Raw genomic sequence first — 19,880 nt, forward strand, 5'->3', positions numbered from 1 at the left:
TCTTTCCACAGTTCAGCAGCCCAAATAGGTTTACCCCTTCGTTGCCAGTTATTTTGTTCCCACTGCTGTAACCATCCCCATAAGGCATTTGCCACTATCCATGAGTCAGTATAGAGATAAAGCACTGGCCACCTTTCCCATTCAGCAACATCTAGGGCCAGCTGGACAGCCTTTACCTCTGCAAATTGGCTTGATTCCCCTTTTCCTTCCGTGGCCTCTGCAACCTGTCGTGTAGGGCTCCACACAGCAGATTTCCATCTGCGATGCTTCCCTACAATACGACATGATCCATCTGTGAACAGGGCATATTTCTTTTCATTTTCTGATAATTCACTGTATGGTGGGACCTCTTTGGCACGTGATACCTCCTCTGCTGGTGATGTTCCAAACTTTTTACCTTCAGGCCAGTCCATGATCACCTCTAAGATTCCTGGACAATTGAGGTTCCCCATCCGGGCTCGTTGCGTAATCAACACAACCCACTTACTCCAAGTGGCATCAGTAGCATGATGGGTGGATGGAACCTTTCCCTTAAACATCCAGTTGAGCACCGGCAGTCGAGGTGCTAGGAGGAGCTGCGTTTCAGTTCCGATTACCTCGGAAGCAGCTCGAACCCCCTCATACGCGGCTAAGATCTCCTTTTCAGTTGGAGTGTAGCGCTCCTCAGACCCCTTGTAGGCTCGACACCAGAATCCCAGGGGTCGACCTCGGGTCTCTCCTGAGGCTCTTTGCCACAAACTCCAAGTGGGACCTTTCTCTAGCATGACAACACTCAGTGACATGTAATAACTTGAGAAGCATATTACTTGTCTTATGTTACTGCAATTACTATTGAAATTATAACATTTGTCCTCTTTTCAGTTAAAAAAAATATCTTTGCCGTAAGTGAAAACACACAGAAAAGAATAACAAAATAAAAATCACAAAATTGAATACATCTCTCCATCCAGCCAGACAGTATGTTCTTATTGCACTGATGAGATGTTCAGCAGCCTAATTGCTGCCTTCATCCTATCATTTCAGCTCCTACGAAACACGTACTAAATCAGCCAGCTGTAACAGATACAGTTACCTCACAGGCACTGAAACTGAACTGCCCTTTTCTTCTTTGAGATGCTTCCTTCAAATAAGGACAGTTGCACACCGGTGGGGCTGAAGAAGGTTTAACCATGCCCACCCAAGAGGTGGGATTTATGAATGAATACTTAAGCATATAGTGTATCTTATGTACAAAATGTACATATATGCCATTATATGTGTGCACACATGCACTTGTGTTCTGTTTAACCATAGAACTGATATCTGTCCCAAGACAGATACCATATAACCTTTTGTTCTTGAATTAGCTCTTAAACCTCAAAAATCCCACTTGTACTACAAAACTAAGCACCTATTCCTCATTTTAAATACAACACAACATTATTCAAGGAAATGCACCTCCAGGGAAAGAAATTTTTGTGGCTCTCCTGCCTTCTACTCAGTGTTATCTCTCAGTGTGGGAACTGCTAGGTCATGGCCTGAACCAATGGTTGAGCACCGGGTGAGAAGATGTGGCTAACCTAGAGAGCACAGGTGCAAGCAATGCACCTGAGCACGCAAGCAATGCACCTGAGCACGCAAGCAATGCACCTGAGCACGCAAGCAATGCACCTGAGCACGCAAGCAATGCACCTGAGCACGCAAGCAATGCACCTGAGCACGCAAGCAATGCACCTGAGCACCGGAAGGGTCCACCCCTCCTTACCTTTATTTAAGCACTAGCAGCTGAGGGAATAGCATCTCTATTTGGATACTGTACCCTTCTTGACATTCCACCAGCCTTTGGAAAGGGTGAGCCACATTTTTCTGTATCACTTTCTAAACTAAATCTTGATGAATACATTTACAAGCGTGCTCCTAGCCTGGTAGAAGGTACATCACTGCTTTTCATTAATGCACATCCTCCTCCTCACCATCCCTGCCCTGCACCTTAAAGCACTGACTGGCAGCCACCACTGCCTCCTCCCCAGTACCAGGACACACAAGCAAAACCTCAACCACACCAGGGAAAACTAGCAGCTGTAGCAACTGCAGCTCCTTTCCCATGCCAGGAACAGGAATTATGAGTTTATCTATGGCTATCATGCTGATTTGGTTTTCTATAAGTATCCATGTTATTCCTAAAGTCAAAGATCTGGTCTAAACCCCTGCTTCTGGACTCCAAGAGGAATTGCCACAAACCCAGCCTGAGATCTCTTCATGGACACATTCCTCCTATATCTAAAAAGGCAATGACCAACATTTTCTTATCACTGTTATCATTTATTATGTTAAGAAGATTACAAAGAATTTATGCACTGAGAGTTTAAGCATCCTCAAATAAGATAAATGTTCTGACAATTTCTGTTTTGGCATGCCCTAAAAAACAGGCTTAATTCGTCACATTTGGGATGCTCCCTACTCATGAACACAGGCAGCTATGAACCAGCAAAATGCCACAGGGCAAGACTTAAGGCCAGCAGATCTGAAACTGCCACAGAAAAACTATAAACTCCTACATACAGAATGAGGAAAGGAAAATTGCTTACCAGACTGCTGCACCCCAGTGGCGGTACCCCTCAACAGCAATCCAATTACCTGGCACACATCTAGCCAAATTCCCATTGAGTACTCTGCTGGACCTCTCTGGGCATCAACCTAAGTTTATAACACACCAATTTGTCTTCATTTCTCATCGTCGACAATTCACATTTAGTTTTGCCACAGTCACTGTGAAGGATTTGAAGAGATAGTGGAGAAACTTACTTGGGAAGTTATGCTGACAAGGAAATAACGTTAGCAATTTTTAAAAACATTTTCACTGCTTCAAATACGTATATCAAGTCAAATAACCAGTCTGCTCATTTGGACTTCTAATCCTTTTCTCTCTTGAGGCCAGAGCTATGGAAAAGCCTGATAACTTCGACGTCAGCAGATCAGCTCAGTAGCACCCTATAGGCAACAATCCTGTGCAAGAAAAAGGGTTTGTCTTGTACTGGGTTAATATAGAGAAGATAAAGTACAAAATAAACAAGAGGCAGCGAGAGAAGATTATGAGGAGTCTCATGCACTATAAGCAGCAGAAAGTCTTTGCCAGAACCTAGGCATTGACAAGGAAGGAATGGGGCACAGCAACCTGGTAGTTAGGGAAAATTAGGGAAATGGAAAAAGTGATGTGGAGTACCAGCTTGCGTAGAAGTTAACTGAAGGGTTGCAGGATGATGAGAGCTCAGTAGGAGTGCTCCCACTGTGAGCCCAGGCACACACAGTACAATCCACTTTTCGAGGATCCACACAGTAAAGCCTCCCAACAAGAAAGGCTTGCCTTTTTGAGTAGCTATCCAGAAAAGCAAGCCATGTCAGAAGAGGGGGAGAAGAAGAAGTTAGTACATGAAATGCATCTATTTCCATTTCTTATGGATCTCAGGGTCTGGGAAGTTTCAAGGCAGCTTCTCTTTCCATCTTATTCTCTCAACTAAAAACATTAATTAGAAGCAACATCACATTTCCTCTGTTCTCTCTTTATCGTAAATTCCAGTAGAGAATTAATATGCCTTCTGGCTACAATATAAATTGCACATTATTTCACCATTTTAAAGAGGACAGATCTTTCCTAATTGTGTCATGAAGCAACCGGTGTTTTCTATTTCACTCTGCTCAAATAGAGCTCCTGATGGAACAGGAGGAAATAAAGCCTGTGTCTGGGACCATACAATTAGCCATAAGTGCTGGCAGGGTAAACATTCAGAGTATGCTTTCCAGAGACCACCAAGCAGAAATCTCCAAAACAAATCAAAATGCTTTACGCAGACAGTACTACTCCTACAGTTGCTTCTACTCCCTATAAGAAATCTTCAAAAGGTTTAAATTAGTCTCCAATTCCGTGGTTCACGATGTGATACACAAGTGCTGCCTGGCTCAGTTTGCTGGTTTTGGGAGCTCTGAAGTAAACCAAAGTCAGCCCAAGCTACTCAGTATCAGAGAAACAGCTTAAGTCTTAGTTTTTGAAATGATTACAACTACCATTCATTTTACTAGGGATGACATTTTACTTGTACTATTTAAACAAGGCTTTGCATTCAAGAATTCAGAAGAGGAACTGACATTTCCTTCTGGCAGTGCTTCTTAAAAGCACCATGTAATCAAGTATCATATCTCTGATGCGAGTCCCCTGTGCAGCCTACTGCTATGCCACAAGAGTGCAGTGGAAAGACGTGTGAGCAGAAGGTGGCAACAGAGTACCAAACCAATACCTGCATCCGATTTTACTTAGAATTAAATGCTTGCTGCCACCAGAGAAGATGCACACACGTGGGTCATATACTTCCACCAAAACCATAATGATTTAGGCATGGATTTCTTGTGGCTACATTTCTCTTAGGTAAGAATTAATGCCAGAATGCTAATTATGTCAGCTGTCCTAGGAGAAGGATAAGAGCTCCTTAACCATCTCAGTGTGCTGACTACATACTCCCTAACATCACAAATCCCTGAAACCAGAAGCCAAATGTCTTAGTTACACACCCATGTACCTCACCACAGTTGCGCTGTAGCTCCCACATCCTACTCAATCAGTAGTGACCCCTGCTGGTGACTGTCAGCTCCCAGGTCCCACCACCAATCATCCTAGGCTGGGAACTGATGCCCAGAGGGCAGGAACCGAGTCTGCTTTCATGGCCATACAGTGATTAAAACATGTCCTGTAAACATTTCTAGCAATGACTTTAATGGTCTGTGAGGATGTTGGCACCCCAGTGCTGCCAAATGCAGATCTGTGTGAATACCAAGCTATAAATAGCATTAGGAGGCTTTGGTTATTGCTTATCCACCACTAAAAGGATCCCACGAGCAAATCCATTCCTAGATGCTTTGTCTTCTCTATATCACTGTAATAGACCAGGTTTAAGAAAATCCAAGCAAATGCAAACAATTAAGATATTGGCCACCCTAAAAGCCTACCAGATTTAAATACAGTGTTAACCAAAGTTATCACGGTGGCAAAGAGATCAGGATCGTCAATTCAGACTTGGAATGACTGAGATGACCTAAGTGCATTGGTATCTGTCTGTCTAACATACCTGAAATAATCCTTAAAGAAATGCTTTAATATTGATGCAGAGTTCATAATCTCACTGTTCAAAATGCCATGATAAGACATGCAGAGAATGCTGGAAGGAAAGTGAACAGATGTAAGAGCTTTAGCGCACGGAATCTCAGCTGAGCACTCAAATACACGGTATCTTCAATGGGAGGTTGCCACTACCGCCACTGCAGTGTTCTGCCTCATACTTCATGTATTAGCATGTCAGTTTTCTGAGAAAGGGAGGGAGCTGGGGGCAGCTGCTGTAAATCAATATCGCTCCTCAGATTTGGTCCCAAGCACATATACTCAACGTCTTATCCTGGAATTGTTCTATACATTCATCCTTTGTGAAGGAATCTAGCTTTCCAATTTCACAATCAATGAAATATCCCCATCTTTTTTTTTTTTTTTTTTTTGCCTGCCATGTAGTAAAGAACTAAAATCCTCATTTAAATAAAATAAAAATTCAATATGCAACTGCGAAGTTGGAACAAATTATTCATACAAAATGGCTCGCACAGATAGGCAATTCCAAAACCATGTCCTCATCGTCCAGCTGAAAGTCCTTCTAAAATAGTATACACTTCTTCCATTTCGATTAAGGAGTCACAAAAAAAAAACCCCCACAAAATCACACCACATACATGCAGCACAAAGATCCTCTTCTCAGCAGATAATTTTATTAGTAGATTCCTTACTAAAACAGTTTAATATGTTTAAATGTCAGTAATTTTTTAGTACTGAGCAAGACAAAGCAGCTAAAATCTAACACGGTAGACAATAATTTAAGTATTGGATATTCTAAAAATAATAATTAAAGCAAGTTAGAGGGTAAAGTGCATTGCACAACAAACAACACCTACTACTCCCTTCATTCCTGACTGTTTTACAGATCAAAAAAAAAAAAACCACACACACATATTCCACAAACCAACCCCCAGAAGCTATTTCTGGTCCTAGCTTCTTGTCTGGCTTAGTGACAAAATTGCATGAACCCAATTCTGACAGGTTGGCAGGGAATCGTCATTGCCATTTAACCTTCGTTCCAGGACACTGGCCTTTATCAGAGAAATGCTGCACTCAAGTCCCTTATAAATAGCTTGGCTTCCCCTTGACACACACATTTGGACACTGTCTGAGCTTTAAATAAACCCACACTGATATATATATTTGGAGAAAGCCACTCATCTTTGAGAACACATCCTAAAGATTGGTAGCACACATTTTACAGGAACGGAAGGAAAAGAACTGTCAATCTATACTTAATACATGCACCAAAGTAACTGAAACTTCGTTGTAGCTGAGTGCACGCTTCCAGGTCAACAGGATACTTATATGAAGATACTATTTATGACGGTACCTTTCAAGGGCTGTAGGTATCACTTGAATTCCTGGTGTTATATGGATGCCTTTTGTCAATTATTACTTTACTAGTTATGTTTATTGGTAACATTTTGTGTGAAAACAAGCAGCTTTTTTGTTTGTTTTGTTTTCTAAACTGACACTAGTGTAGTTGTTTTGCTGGATGAGATCACAACTCCACAGGGTGTCTGAATAGCGTTCCTGCAATTCCTAATGCTGCTACAGCATTGCCAAGGAGAGCTTGGAAACATCAAACATCTCACACAGATAAAAGCTGCATTACTACATTTGCACTGTTAATATTGAGGATGTAGTGCAGCTCAGCAGGTCAGATGGGACTTTGCTTCCAACTATAATTATCATCATGTTAGTACATCAACACAGCTGTTTGTTTTCCTAATTTCTCCAAGTTGTAATTAAAGCAAAAGTTTTTAAAAAAAAAAAAACGAGCAAAATGCGACTTTTTTTTTTTTTAAACTTTAAGTTTTGTATTTTCCCTCCCTGAATTTAAGATGCCCTGTATAGATGCCCTGTCCAGAACAGCAGATTTCCCACCGCAGAGGCTGGAATGGAGACGGTCTCAGGAACTCCCTTAATTCAGGGAGGTGGAAAGGGTTTACCTTAGTTCAGAGGTTGGACAATTTTGTGAAAGAAGATACTTCAAGGTTATTAAATAGACAGAAATAACATCCAGCTCAGGAAATCCCCTGAGCTGAAAACTGCTGGAGTTTGGGAGATTATTAAAGAGAACTGTCAGAAACACTTGCCCTGCCATTACTCTTCCTCAAGCACCAGGCTGTGGCTATTGTTGAGGAGAAAACACTGAGAAACACAGGCCCTTCGGCTTGATCTTCACATGCAGCTTTTACAGATGACAAATACAGTTACCATCTGAAAGTCTAAAGTTCATCTCATTGTATGTTTGCAGACTGTCCGAAGAGTGAGCCAAGCAACTGTTCATCAGTTAGCAGTGAATCTACAATTCAGGACTGCCACCTACCACTATGTCTTCCATAACAGAAGGATCGGTTGTTCTTCATTTTCTAGGAAGACCACCTGTGCTCTCTTCGATGGCACTGGTTTTCCTTGGACTGTTTCTGTTGCTGTTTCTGCCACGTTTTAGGGCAGGTATCCAAAGTTAACCATTTATAGAGGATCCTACAACTGATTTTTGTTTTAGTGTTTGTCCAATTCTTAAGGTAAAGCAATATGCAGTTTTCCCAGATGCTACTCTATCTTAAAAGCTTTGGAAGATTAATGGTTCAGTCTGAAAATCATTAACTGCTTTCCTCAAACAGTTACCAAGTTTGGAATCCAGCAACTTCTTCCACCAAATGTTACCTCATGTTCATCCACAAAGTGATTTCTCCTGTCATAACACTCAGCTGTAGGCTTTTCAGCCTCATTCTCAGCAACCTCACAACTATCAACCAAAACTGGGCATCATTCACAAAAGGCACTGCTCAGGTTTTTTTTATTCCACTGTACATACTAATTTCAAAATCTCTTTTCTATAACAGAATGTAAACAGGCTCCTTAGAAAGGAGCCAGGGGAGGTTCAGGTTGGATATTAGGAAGAATTTCTTCTCAGAAAGAGTGGTAAAGGCAGTGGAATCATTGTCCCTGGAGGTGTTCAAGAATTGCGTGGATGTGGCACTGAGGGACATTGTTTAATAGGCATGGTGTGGATAGTGTGATGGCTGGGCAAAATGATCTTAGTGCTCTTTTCCAACCTTAATGATTCTATCAAAGAACCCTTTTTCCATTTAAGAAATGGACATTTATGTCTAAGTGCTAGAGAAAAAAAGCTAAAATGTAGCAGAAAGAGTCTACTGCCTACTACCATGTAGGATTTTATCCAAGAGTTTTGAGTGAAATGTGCTACATCAGCTGAGTCCCCTTGGAGAATTTATAGATTCATTAATGTGTTTGCTAATCTGAAATCATGAGTAGGATCTGTTTTATTTAGCATGCATTCAGACACACTACACTTTAAAACGACTCGTATATATATATATATATATACACACACACACGCATATAGTTATATATACACAGAGATTTCCATTCTTTTTTTAATTAAAGTGTTTGGGAAAAATGCTATTTGCACTGCTTTGATATTTATGATACTCCACTTCCTTCTTATTTTTATGACCTTCTTTGTTAATACAGTTCCCATAACAGCAGATCATAATTTGTTCTCATGGCTACAAATTAATGAGACAAATTACTGTGACATTAGAGTCTGAGCAAAACAAGACCAGACGATGAGGCAGCCCAGCTTTCATCAGCTTCTCTAGCTAAAAGACTCCAAATATGCAAAGAAAAGAGCAACTACGTTCTCTGCTTCTCCAATTCCATCTCCGCAGCAATGCAGGTCTCTGAATCACACAAGTTACCTGCAGGTTTGCAGTCACTTTAAAATATATGGAACGTACACCTGCCTCTACCATTACTCCTCCTGTCCAACCAAAACTGAGGAATGGATTTAATGAGAGAGAAAAAATGACTGCTTACATTTAATGTTTGTTAAACATTTTCTTGTCCTCACCTGAGGCATACAAAGGGGACAATACTTGGTTACCTCAGCCTGCTCACATTAAATAGAGAAGCTCTGAGGAATGATATTTTTAAATTATTTCATACCTATATAGAATAGTCTAGGGAAGCTGATGTTTTAAAAAGGAGAGGGTAACTGCATGCCACTGATACTTTGTGAAGAACAGAAGCTTATCCATTGCACCAAAATGAGTGATGAGACTGCAATATAGTTTATCCTCAAATGTGCCAGTGGAAACCTTTCCACTATTGACATTTACATCCAAAGCAAACCTCACTTCTAATGGTTTCACATTGGCCCTTGAAATGTAGGTAGCAAAAAAAAAAAAAAAAAAAAAAAAAAACACACACACTTTAGAGACCGTTCATAAAGCATTTAAATCAACAGGGTAGGTATGAATTTTTAAGTAGCACTTAAAGACCGAAGAGTGAAATTCCTGCAGGACAGAAATACATCTAAACTTAGGCACAAGCTTAAAAGAATGACTTTGGACGCCCACAAATTGGTGTTGGCATGTGAAACCCTGACAAAAGTGTCATACCTTGGACCCATATGCAGCTGTGCCACTGGAATATGGATGGAGATAAGCAGAGGTAATAGTATTCTTCAATTATGTTTTACTGAAAATTGTTATTACCTATATTCCAGCTTTTCTCAGCCAACAGTTTATATACCAGGCAGAAGACAGCATTGCCTCCTAGAAGACTCTCTCTAGCTGCAAAGTTGACCAATTGGAGACAAGAGGAAGATTAAATGGTTGAATTGTACCTTCCAAAGGGCACCTGGGATTACCCAAGCTAGACTTACTGAGCTCATCAATTTAGTGCTACAAGTACATTTTAAGAAGAAGTGCTGTTGAACAGAGCACTACGATATGATTGTAGGGTCTGTAGTCAAGTCAGCTGTCTGCTGTTTAAATATAAAGGAAATATCGAACATTTAAAAGCTACCAATATCTAGTTAATTTGTCTGAGCATTTGGAGCAAGTTTAGTTTTCAACTTTCACCCCATAAAGTATTATCCAGAACTACACATTTAAAAGCTTTTTTTAATTATTATTTTTAATTTAGTTAATCCCCTCCTCCCCCAGGTAGAGGCTGGCACACACACAGTGTTTTGCAAACTGGGGGAGGCAACCAATAATTATCTGAAGCCTTCATGGCCCATTAACTTGCATTTGTGAGTGGCCAGTCTCTCTCTTCAGCTATGCAGCTTCACTGCTAATAGTCCCTGCATCTGAAAACATTCCATCTATAGCAAGAGTAAAACACTCAAATTCACAGACACTCTGGAATTTCTCCTATTCTGGAGTCACAGATCCCAAGAAGATCAAAAGAAAATAACCATGACTCCTTCCTTGCTCATTTTGGTTATGATAAAAATACATTTTGTAACTCAGGCCAGATCAAGCTGGATTAAATTAATCATGAAGAAAATGAACCTCCTACATACCTCTAAAGAAAAGCAACAAGGCAAAAAGCAGTGCAAACTTACCATATGCCATTTCACTCTTGTTTTGAAGGAACACTCTAAAGTCAAAGGGTAATTTATTCATCATGCCCCTTCCAAATTTCATTTCCCTTGAAGCTGCCAACAACATACCATCTAATGTGAAATGCCATTTTTTTTTCCCCATCTGTTCCTTGGAAAATTCAAACAGGAAGATTACAGTCACAATTTTAAATTGCTGCATATCTAAACTGAATCTATGGAATCTTGTACCATTTTGAAATACTGCAGAAAAGTAGAAGTTAAGCTACAGCAGTGCATCCAGAAGGAAAGGAGGAATAACAGTTAAAACTATCACTGTTTTACATCTGTGCATACAACCATTTCAGAGATAGAACAGATGATGCAATTTAACTAATACTAACAGACAAGAAATCCTGAAGTGCTGCATCCCCTTTTCAGGGAGAAACTTAAAATAAGAAGAGATGAGGCGCAGACGTGAGATCATTCTGTCAATTCTAAAACTTCCTTTATTCACTCTGGATGTCTAAATACTAATATGGATGTCCTCCACTCACAGCCTTTTCCACAAATATGACAATGAAATTATCAGAAGGAAAATACCACCAATAGCGTATTTGACACAGTCAAATAAGCAAATACCCAGAATCAACTTGGCTTAGAGGTCACCTCAGGCACAGAAATATTTAGTAAGGTTAGATATTCACATACTGTGGGAAAAACAAGTTGCCTTTCTTCAGCTTCTTAACCTACATATCACCATTACTTGACATAACACCAATCCTAGTAAGCAACAGAGTGATGCTACAGAAGTTTTCGCTGCTTGAAGATGAAACATATTTGTTATTGAGCTTTTATGACTAACTCACCCCACAACATATACAAATATGGAAGTGTCTTGTTGGAGATTACAGTTAATCAACAAAGTTTTCCAGGTGAAACCAGTTCTAAACTTTCCAAAATAAAGCACATTATGCAATTTTGTAGTCATTTCAGTAAACTAAATATTCCCCAGTACTTGTAAGTTCAGTTATCAGGACTAAGCAACAAGACTGTTTTAAACAGATTAGATGTTACGCAGCTCCTCTCCAAATCTACTAAGTCAGGCAGATCTATAACAGTAAATTAAATCCTTTCTTCCCTTTGCTCCTATTCCAAAACTTGAGACCTCCACTGAAGCTAGATGACTTCAGCACATGCAACTATCCTTAGTTCCACAGAAAGTGAATCTAACAAGCATATTATTTCCCCAAAACAATGATACTACACTGCTCATAGTCTTCTACACTCTGTTATTAACCTGATATTCTTCAGAATCCTATGGATTAAACAGAAAAGCAAATTGCCAAGCATCTCAGTATTTCAGAGTTTAACAAACATCAATTCGTCCTTTAAAGTTTATAGTACAGCTGTCAAACTATGAAATTCGTCAGATGCTTCAAAAGTCAAAAAAGGTGCATCAAATACAATGAAAACATACCTTCAGGAATCCAGGGAAGTTCCTTCAGCAGAAACTTCACTGTCTGGAACTTTGTACTACTGCTGACCCACTCACACAGTCTGCAGTCTGTATGAGTATCCTGCAATATCACACTGTGTGGACAATCTCTTTCCTGCCATATCTGATCTGCTTAGCTTTCACTACCATATTTTCCAGCAGATAAGGAGATTATCATATAGTGTGGTATAGAAATCATAGCAATTGAATTGGGTTAGCATGGGAAAATTCCATACTATTACATATAGTGGATAAAAAAATATGTAAGTCTACAAATGAAGCCTAAACAAGGGGAAAAAAACGGGGCAGGGAGAATAAAGATAGTTTTAATAGAAAGACAGTAAAGAGGATCTTAGATATTTATCTTGGAAGTCATTCAAGCAAGGAAACTCCAATTGCCTAGCTATGGATCTGGAAAAAACTAGTAAAGGTAAATCCTACTCAATACTTCACCTGCTCTCTAATGTCACTGCTTAGCTCTACGAGCATTATTTGCAGATGCAAACACTTAAAGTACAGCACTCCTTGATGGAATTGTATCTAAAATACAAATCTCTTGAAAAAGATAAAAGCTTTTTTTCACTCATTTTTCCCCACTTGCCAGGTCACCATTCCCCCTCTCCTCCCCAGCTGGAACCCAGTTTTCAAAACCACACACGGCATTCGCTTAATTTTGAAGCTGATGAGCAGACACAACAAGTCTTCCATGGCATCCTGAGCAGTGAGAAGGCTGCTCCAGTGAGATCTACTGTTCCATTTCATATAGGTTGGTTTGTTTAGCAATAGGGATTAGTACATTAGTTTAAGAACCAGTATATTAGTATAGCAAAAGTAACCCATGAGTGATAGTTCTAAAACTTTCCATTTCAACTTTAGTAGGTGAATAGCCTTGTTTTCCGTAGTAATTTTGCACTGGGGACACAACAAAATACTTTTATTCTTTGCCTCAATGATTTTGTTTCACAAGAAGCACAAAAGTCGTAATAGAATGCTTTTATCTTTTGCACCCAGTAGGTGCGAGGACATCTTTCCCAGATTCCACATATATCGTTTTAAAAGTTGCTCACTATGGCCTAACAAGCAACGGAAATTTTCCAAACTGGGGAAAAGCCAGTCAAAGGTCTCAGTGATTAAGCTGATGGTGGAAAATGGAGAAGTAGTAGGTGGGCACTTGACCACCCTAGATACCACTGAGCATGTCCAAAGGGACGTTAGAACATATTAATGAGTCACTGAAAAATAATGAATATGTATGCCAATGTACTGCATATGTATGTCTTTACTGTTTAAATGTAGAACCTGAACTCTGACAGAGCATGCTTGCTTGTCATGTCACCCAGTGCATACCATGAGGAATAAAGGAATGCCATTTTCTAACACCACATTGGAGTTAGAGAGTTTTCTTCCTGGATTTCGGATGACACGTTGAAAAATTCCACATTTGTATGTTCTTCCCATGATCTCATAGTTGCATTGCAATGCAAAGGGGCTACTATAGAAGCTTACTAATGAAGAAGTGCAGACCACTGATCCCTGCCTTTTCCAAAAACGCAGTATTTGACTGATATAAAATATATTTTACTCAGAGAAGCCCACAGAATATCTTATAGCTCTGAACACCCTAAATCAAGTCAATTCCAGTTCTCTGTTTGGACATATCTCATGTGAAATTGCATCAGTTGGACTGGCTGCAAAATGTCTCTTCTGTATCTAAATCACAAGATACAATCAAAGTCTCCCAGCTCAAGATTTTGCCCTCCAGCTACTGTTCACAAAGGTTTTTGGTTCTCTGTTGTTGAAAATTCATCAGGATGTTTGTGAAGAGATTCCAGGAAGACTTCCATTTAAAAGTGGATGCTGAACACCCCACCAGTTGACTCAGCTGCATATCTCGGCATTTTGTCAGGTGCCATAGCAACAGTCCCAATTCAGAATTACCAACAGATAGAAAAAAAAAATCTGGCTGTTAACAGCAGAGCCAGAGATGAGAAAGGAAAGAAAAGGTTAGGCCTGCTTTGGTGCCTGGCTCCCCAGAAGGCTGTGGATATACAGCTGGGCACATGCCATAAACCCACTAAATGGCTTTTATCAAAAGCTTGAAAAAACAAGGTAGCATTTCCCAGCTGCACAGTACCTTGCAACCATCCAACAGTAAATTAACACAATTTGTTCTGTGATGTCACAAAAAGAAATACGGCTCTATGATTACTGAGTCCTTAGTGCCTTGGTGGGGAAAAAAAAAGAAAAAAAAAGCCTTTCTTCCAACAGTACAAAGGCACAGGTAAGGACAAGGTAATCATTGTGAACACAGTTCATATTTTCACTGGTACCTCTACAATCATAAAATAAAACCCTAGCTTGTAAGAGGCAAGACAAAATTACCAGAGAACAGTGGCATTCTGAGATCTCAGAACTGCAACCTATTCTGGGGAATTCCTGACCTCAGCATGTTGTTTGGCATTTACCTAAATATACTGTACAATCTTAGAGTTTAAACTAAGTCCTTTATTGATATAATCATATATGGCTTAACTGACAAAAAAATACAATCTAACAGACAAAAAAGGGGAAATAGAGTACCTGCATACTTCAAGAACCAATACAGTACATTACTTGAAATAAGGATAAACCATACAGCTCACAATTTGAACAATGTCTACCTTACTGAGATTACCTCTAGACGCTTCCAAAGATATAATATAAAATTGGATTATTAATTGCATAAAAAATAATTTTGTATTCAGCAGCAGCAGAAAGCACCCCGCTACAATGAACAATGCACTGCAGATGATCGTTAAGAAAGCAGGATGCGACATGTTTCCAAGAGGAAGCTTCAGAGACCTGATAACATGTCAAATGTAATAAACTAAATTGCCTGAAACAAATCACTAACTTCATCTTTTCACATCATTACATCCATTTCCCCACAATATATCCTAACATAGACTATGAAAAAAAACTACATGATACAAAATTGTATTAGTTCTAGGAGTACCAAATACAGGAGGTGTGCAACAAACATCGCATCAGATCTAATATTTTCTCTTAGAATATAAAGATCATGGATAATTAACTGAGGCTGATTTTTGCTTCGTTTTTGTTAGTTCCTCGTGTTTACTTAGGAAAAGTCCCAGTAACGAGAAATGGTACTCCACCATATTTCTCTTCTCTGCTATGCTATGAATCTTGAGCTTGTATCATGAATCAAAGGGGAGATCAAAGGGGAAGCACTTCCAGAAGTAGGATATATTTTTCAGCCCACTGAAAATATGCCAATGGTTTACAGGCTGCTTCGGCCCAGTTCCGTGACTAATGGGGTAGGGGGGGACCCACGGATCCACAAACCGATCTCAAAAAGATAAACCTAGCTTTACAAAGCCTGAAGCCACTTTTTAGCAACAGCGTGTATCATTCCCGCAGTCAGTCCTCCAAGCCAGAGTCTATACACTAGAGAAGGTAAACATCAAGAAAAGCGAATGACGCATTTCCAAGCAGCAATGGTAGTCAATGACAGCCGTATGAGCTTCACCCTTCCCTTCCAGTTTTCCCTAAGTTACTGAAAGTTTTGCTTCTCATTCACAGTTGTTTCACCATGATATTTTTAAGTCAGTAAAATCACTGTGAAGAGAAAATGAAGTCAGGAAGGAAGTCAGAGATACTGATTTAGCAGTTACATACAGCCAACACCGTAAAGGCAAAAATGCTCAGAAATTTTCAGCTGAAGATATTAAGAATATTTAATTTTCACATTAAATATAGCTTTGATTTTTAACATAAAAATATGGCAGGAGTACAGAACAGCCAGAAAACACAGTGGTATCAACAATCTTTTTAGAAGTCAGAAATTCAGAGTTAAACCTCAGTTCTACCTTACTGAGACCAGAAATTGAGATATTTTCTGTATCTTAGATACATTCACTAATCAAAAAGCCCGTATTCCTCTTTCCAGTCCTCAGTTAAAAAAAATATTAACTGTAGTTTTTGTTTTTAGAGAAATAGCTAGTAAGTACTGACATTTTTATAATAGATTCTCTCTTGATAGCCGTCTGAAGATGATACCAAATAATGGTACTGCCATCCATAGCAGGTATTTTATGGAATCACTCTATATAACCATTTTTTTCCCCATCAACCTACACTCTTCTGAACAATTTTACGGACTACCACATTTGACAGCAAACATCGTACAAAATTGTAATTGCTTACCAGTGATGCGGGAAATTATGACAAAGGAAACATGGCTGGATGTGCTTTGAAGTTCGTGCATGAATGTAGTAAGCAAAGCTCAAGAATTTTATTAGTAGCATATTTATGGATAGCACTTCCCAATGCAAGGCAAGTCCTTGCTTACTTACATGCCCATCTGGCTGACAAGGCAGTGGCTGATTAGAGATCGGATACTGATTTAGCTTTCTAGCTTTCTCAAGGTTATCTGTCAACTTAAGATCAGTATTTAAAACAGATTCTCCAGTGACTCACACCAAAACTAGCTATACTTAGTCTAATCTCAGAGGAAGCCTCTGCAGCAGAAAAGATTTCAAGCACAATACCTACATGTTCCAGTCATCATATTATCCCTATCTACAGTTACTTCCTATTACTGAACAGCGCAACATGTGTTACCTCGAAGTCATCTGTGACCTGCTAGTGCAGAAATACAAACACTTCACCTGTAAGCTCAACAGAATTGCTGCAAGTCAGTAGCAACATAGGTTAGCATCTGGTCAAATAATATGAATTATAGACATAAAAAAATTAAGAGTATAGTATCCAGTTTCAGATATGATGTCACTTAAGGAGAGCATGAGGAAGACTGTTGATTTTTACTTCTTTCAGCCAATCAGCGAACAAGAGAGGATTTAACATTTTCTTTTTGAAAAGGCAAATAATCATTAAACATGCACTCAAATTATTCAAGCGTTTCTCTTCAACCTAAAGTGAAATACCTTTTGCAACATGCTGGCCATTTAAACGTCAATTCTTCACGTCCCATTCAGTTACTTACCTAAAGAAAAAAAAGAAAGAAAGAAAAAGGAAAAATACATTAGTTTTCCATGGTCTCAAAACTATTATGAATCCAAACCTCACTTTCCACTCCTCCCCGGCAAATGTTCAGTAGCTATAATTTAGGTAAGATATTAGGGTAATGGGATTTGCTTCTATTATTGGTTCATATGACATGTTTTCACTTCTGATCCAGCTAAGCATTCATTAATTGAATTCAAGAACTTTCTTTCCTTATTATTCCTTCTTTCCTCCTCAGTAAATGATCTCTAAATAAAAGCTTCTTGAGGCTCTCAATAATTTGATTTCTGTGTTTCATTTACTCTGGAAAAAAAGCGTGATTGTAGCAGCAGTAATTGAAATATAAAATATTCAGCAGAAGTACCCCAACATCACCTTCAGTACAGCAACAGACATTTGTGCAACTTCTTAAAAGCCACTGGCAAAAAAATCATGATATGAACAGAGAGCAGAGCAGACCAGAAGAATCTAGTTGACAGACTGCTATGAATTCAGGCACAGCTTTGGCACCAATCTCCTGGTCCATGTTTAAACCCTGCAGTTCCTTCACAGTTCAGTCATTATTCTCTCACGTGACCTTGAGCCACTTTACCTTTGCAAAAGGAAAACAGATGAAGTACTGTCTCGTACAACTCCTCAAAGCCTTGGAGATTAAAAAAATTATATATAACAACTGGTACTACTACCTGTCCGAGCAACTAACTTCTAATGAGCAAGCAGAGAAAAAAAGCTTGCTGTCAGTGTTTGCTTCTTCAGCTGCTCACTACTTGATTTCATCCTGCTCACCAGACAGTCCTCCCTTCTCCTCTCAAGCCATCCAAATTGTTTCAGAAGTTGCTGCTCTACTCTTGCTTTTACCATACTTTCAGAAGGGAATGACTGTATTCAAGGCTTTTCCCTTCCAAATTTCAGATTCATTAATTACCACCTCATCAACATCCAGGAACAGCCAAAAACTGTATTTAAGTGATTAAGTTGAAGTTCTTTCAAGGGACTAGAATTGTATATCATATTTGTCCAGGTGGTAAAATAAGTAAATTCATTTTGTAGTTGTTATTCTTAGCACTGCACAGAAGCAGTTTTGGTTAACTAGTGCCCTAAAGCAGTTTTAGAAGTTGTTTCCAATTAAAGCATAGAACAGGCCTTCTGAAAAGTACTTGACTACACTAGCAAACAATAAATAGCAACCACAGAAGAGATGGGCTGACCTACACTCATTGTTTGCCAAGCAGGAGTCCTGTCTCCAACACCGCAAACCAACTCACCATTTTGAAAAGCCATAAAACCAATAAAGGCACCTTTTTTTCCCCCCCATTATGTTTTTGTTTGCTTCTTTGCTTTTTATAAGGCAAAAACCTTTTAGGCTTTTTAAGTAATTAAGAGGTATCTAAAAATCAAAGCTTAAAAAAGTCATGTAAGCATGTATTTGTGAGAGGAAGAACTGTGATGGTTTTATGAATTATGAGGCAAAATCCCAGCAAAGCAAGGACTTGTGGCAGTACTAAACTTGTGTTGCACCCAGAAAACACTGTATGTCTAAGCCCTCAAACCAGTAGCAGAACTAGACCCACCAGCTCAGCACATGCATGATGAGCCCACAGTTCTCTTCCACAGAAGCATGGTTTCCTATATGATTATACTCTGCATTTGTTTTCAACAATTCCTGTAGAACAGGCATGTCCAAGTGCAGAAGCCAAGAGATCCCACTCTCCAGGAGCGTGTGCCCAGTGCTGAGCAGCCAGGTGGGAAATGCCTGCAGGACAGCAATGCCTTTTCTCAGATGCAGGTGATTTCATCTGTTTCTCCCTGTAATCCATACACGGAGACTGGGCAGCAATCACAGGTGTCCATGGCTGCACATTTCAAATGAATCTCAATTCATATTTTTCCCATCCTTACACATCATCCATTGTTCTTCTACCCATCATCTCCACAGGCACTCATTCTGAAAAGACAGTATTTCGTACTGCATCCATACTATCATTTTTGTCGTATGTTGGCTTTTCAGATGTTGTGTTAGCCAATACAGTAATTTGAGAATGATAAATGTATACAAATCCTGTAACAACTAAATAGCTTTCACATTCAATTAAAAACCCTTCTGAATCTCAGTAACTCATAGCCCATCCTTTCCAGTGTTATGCTCACCCAAGCTCTCCAAAACAAGTCAGATGGAGCTCATTCTTCCACGTAATGTGCTCACACTGAACAGAGCGTACAGGCTCAACATTGACTCTGCCTGTCTCCAACTAACTATTTTAGACAGGATTTTGAAACATTGCCAATCTCAGACACCTACTGCACAACTGCTGCTTCCACCTCCTGTCAGCTTGCTCCATGATGGCTCTGAACTAGTACAGCGGCTTTTTTCATGGGAGAACTCACTTTATCCTCTTTCAAAGAGAGAAACGTTGGCTCACTAGCTCATATGCAAGCACAGTCTTCTTCAAGAGAAATGAAACTGCCAGCTATAAGTCATACTTCTCCAGGGTATAAGGCCATTGCAGAATATATAATGCTACCATACTTAAACTGCAAGATGTACTTAGTTAGATTCTAAATGTACTACTTTGAGCTTTTGTCTTTCAAGTGACTATTCAATCTATTACTGGCATCTACTAGAACTGTTTGATTAAATGTGCCAGTGTTTTGCTTTGTGGGGTTTCTTTTTTGTTTTCAAATAACAGGTGCTTTCACAGATACTTTTCCTCTACCCACTTGCAATAATTATCCCAAAAACCCTTTCCACAGATAATTTGGAGGGATGAGAGAAAACTAAGGGACTATTTTTGCAGTGCTTTTTTTTTTTTTTTTTTTAAACAGTTTAGGAAGTCATGAGGGTATCCCCAAACAGAGAGGAAAAA

The 19,880-nt window shown here is 39.4% G+C and overlaps 1 protein-coding gene across 2 annotated transcripts in view; it reads right to left on the reverse strand.

Moving 5' to 3' along the window:
• The window catches only part of ANK2 (ankyrin 2), a 347,429-nt gene that overhangs the window by 278,054 nt on the left and 49,495 nt on the right, over positions 1–19,880 (reverse strand). Inside the window, exon 2 of one of the 2 annotated variants that reach the window (XM_021394064.1) lies at positions 16,938–16,996. The exons of the other annotated variant lie outside the window; for it this stretch is intronic. Within the exon in view, the coding sequence (XP_021249739.1) occupies positions 16,938–16,958 (21 nt within the window). The 5' untranslated portion in view covers positions 16,959–16,996. The remainder of the gene's footprint in view (positions 1–16,937; positions 16,997–19,880) is intronic. 2 annotated transcript variants of the gene reach the window in all.

This window comes from Numida meleagris, chromosome 4 (genome assembly GCF_002078875.1).
Source record: "Numida meleagris isolate 19003 breed g44 Domestic line chromosome 4, NumMel1.0, whole genome shotgun sequence".
Taxonomy (NCBI): domain Eukaryota; kingdom Metazoa; phylum Chordata; class Aves; order Galliformes; family Numididae; genus Numida; species Numida meleagris.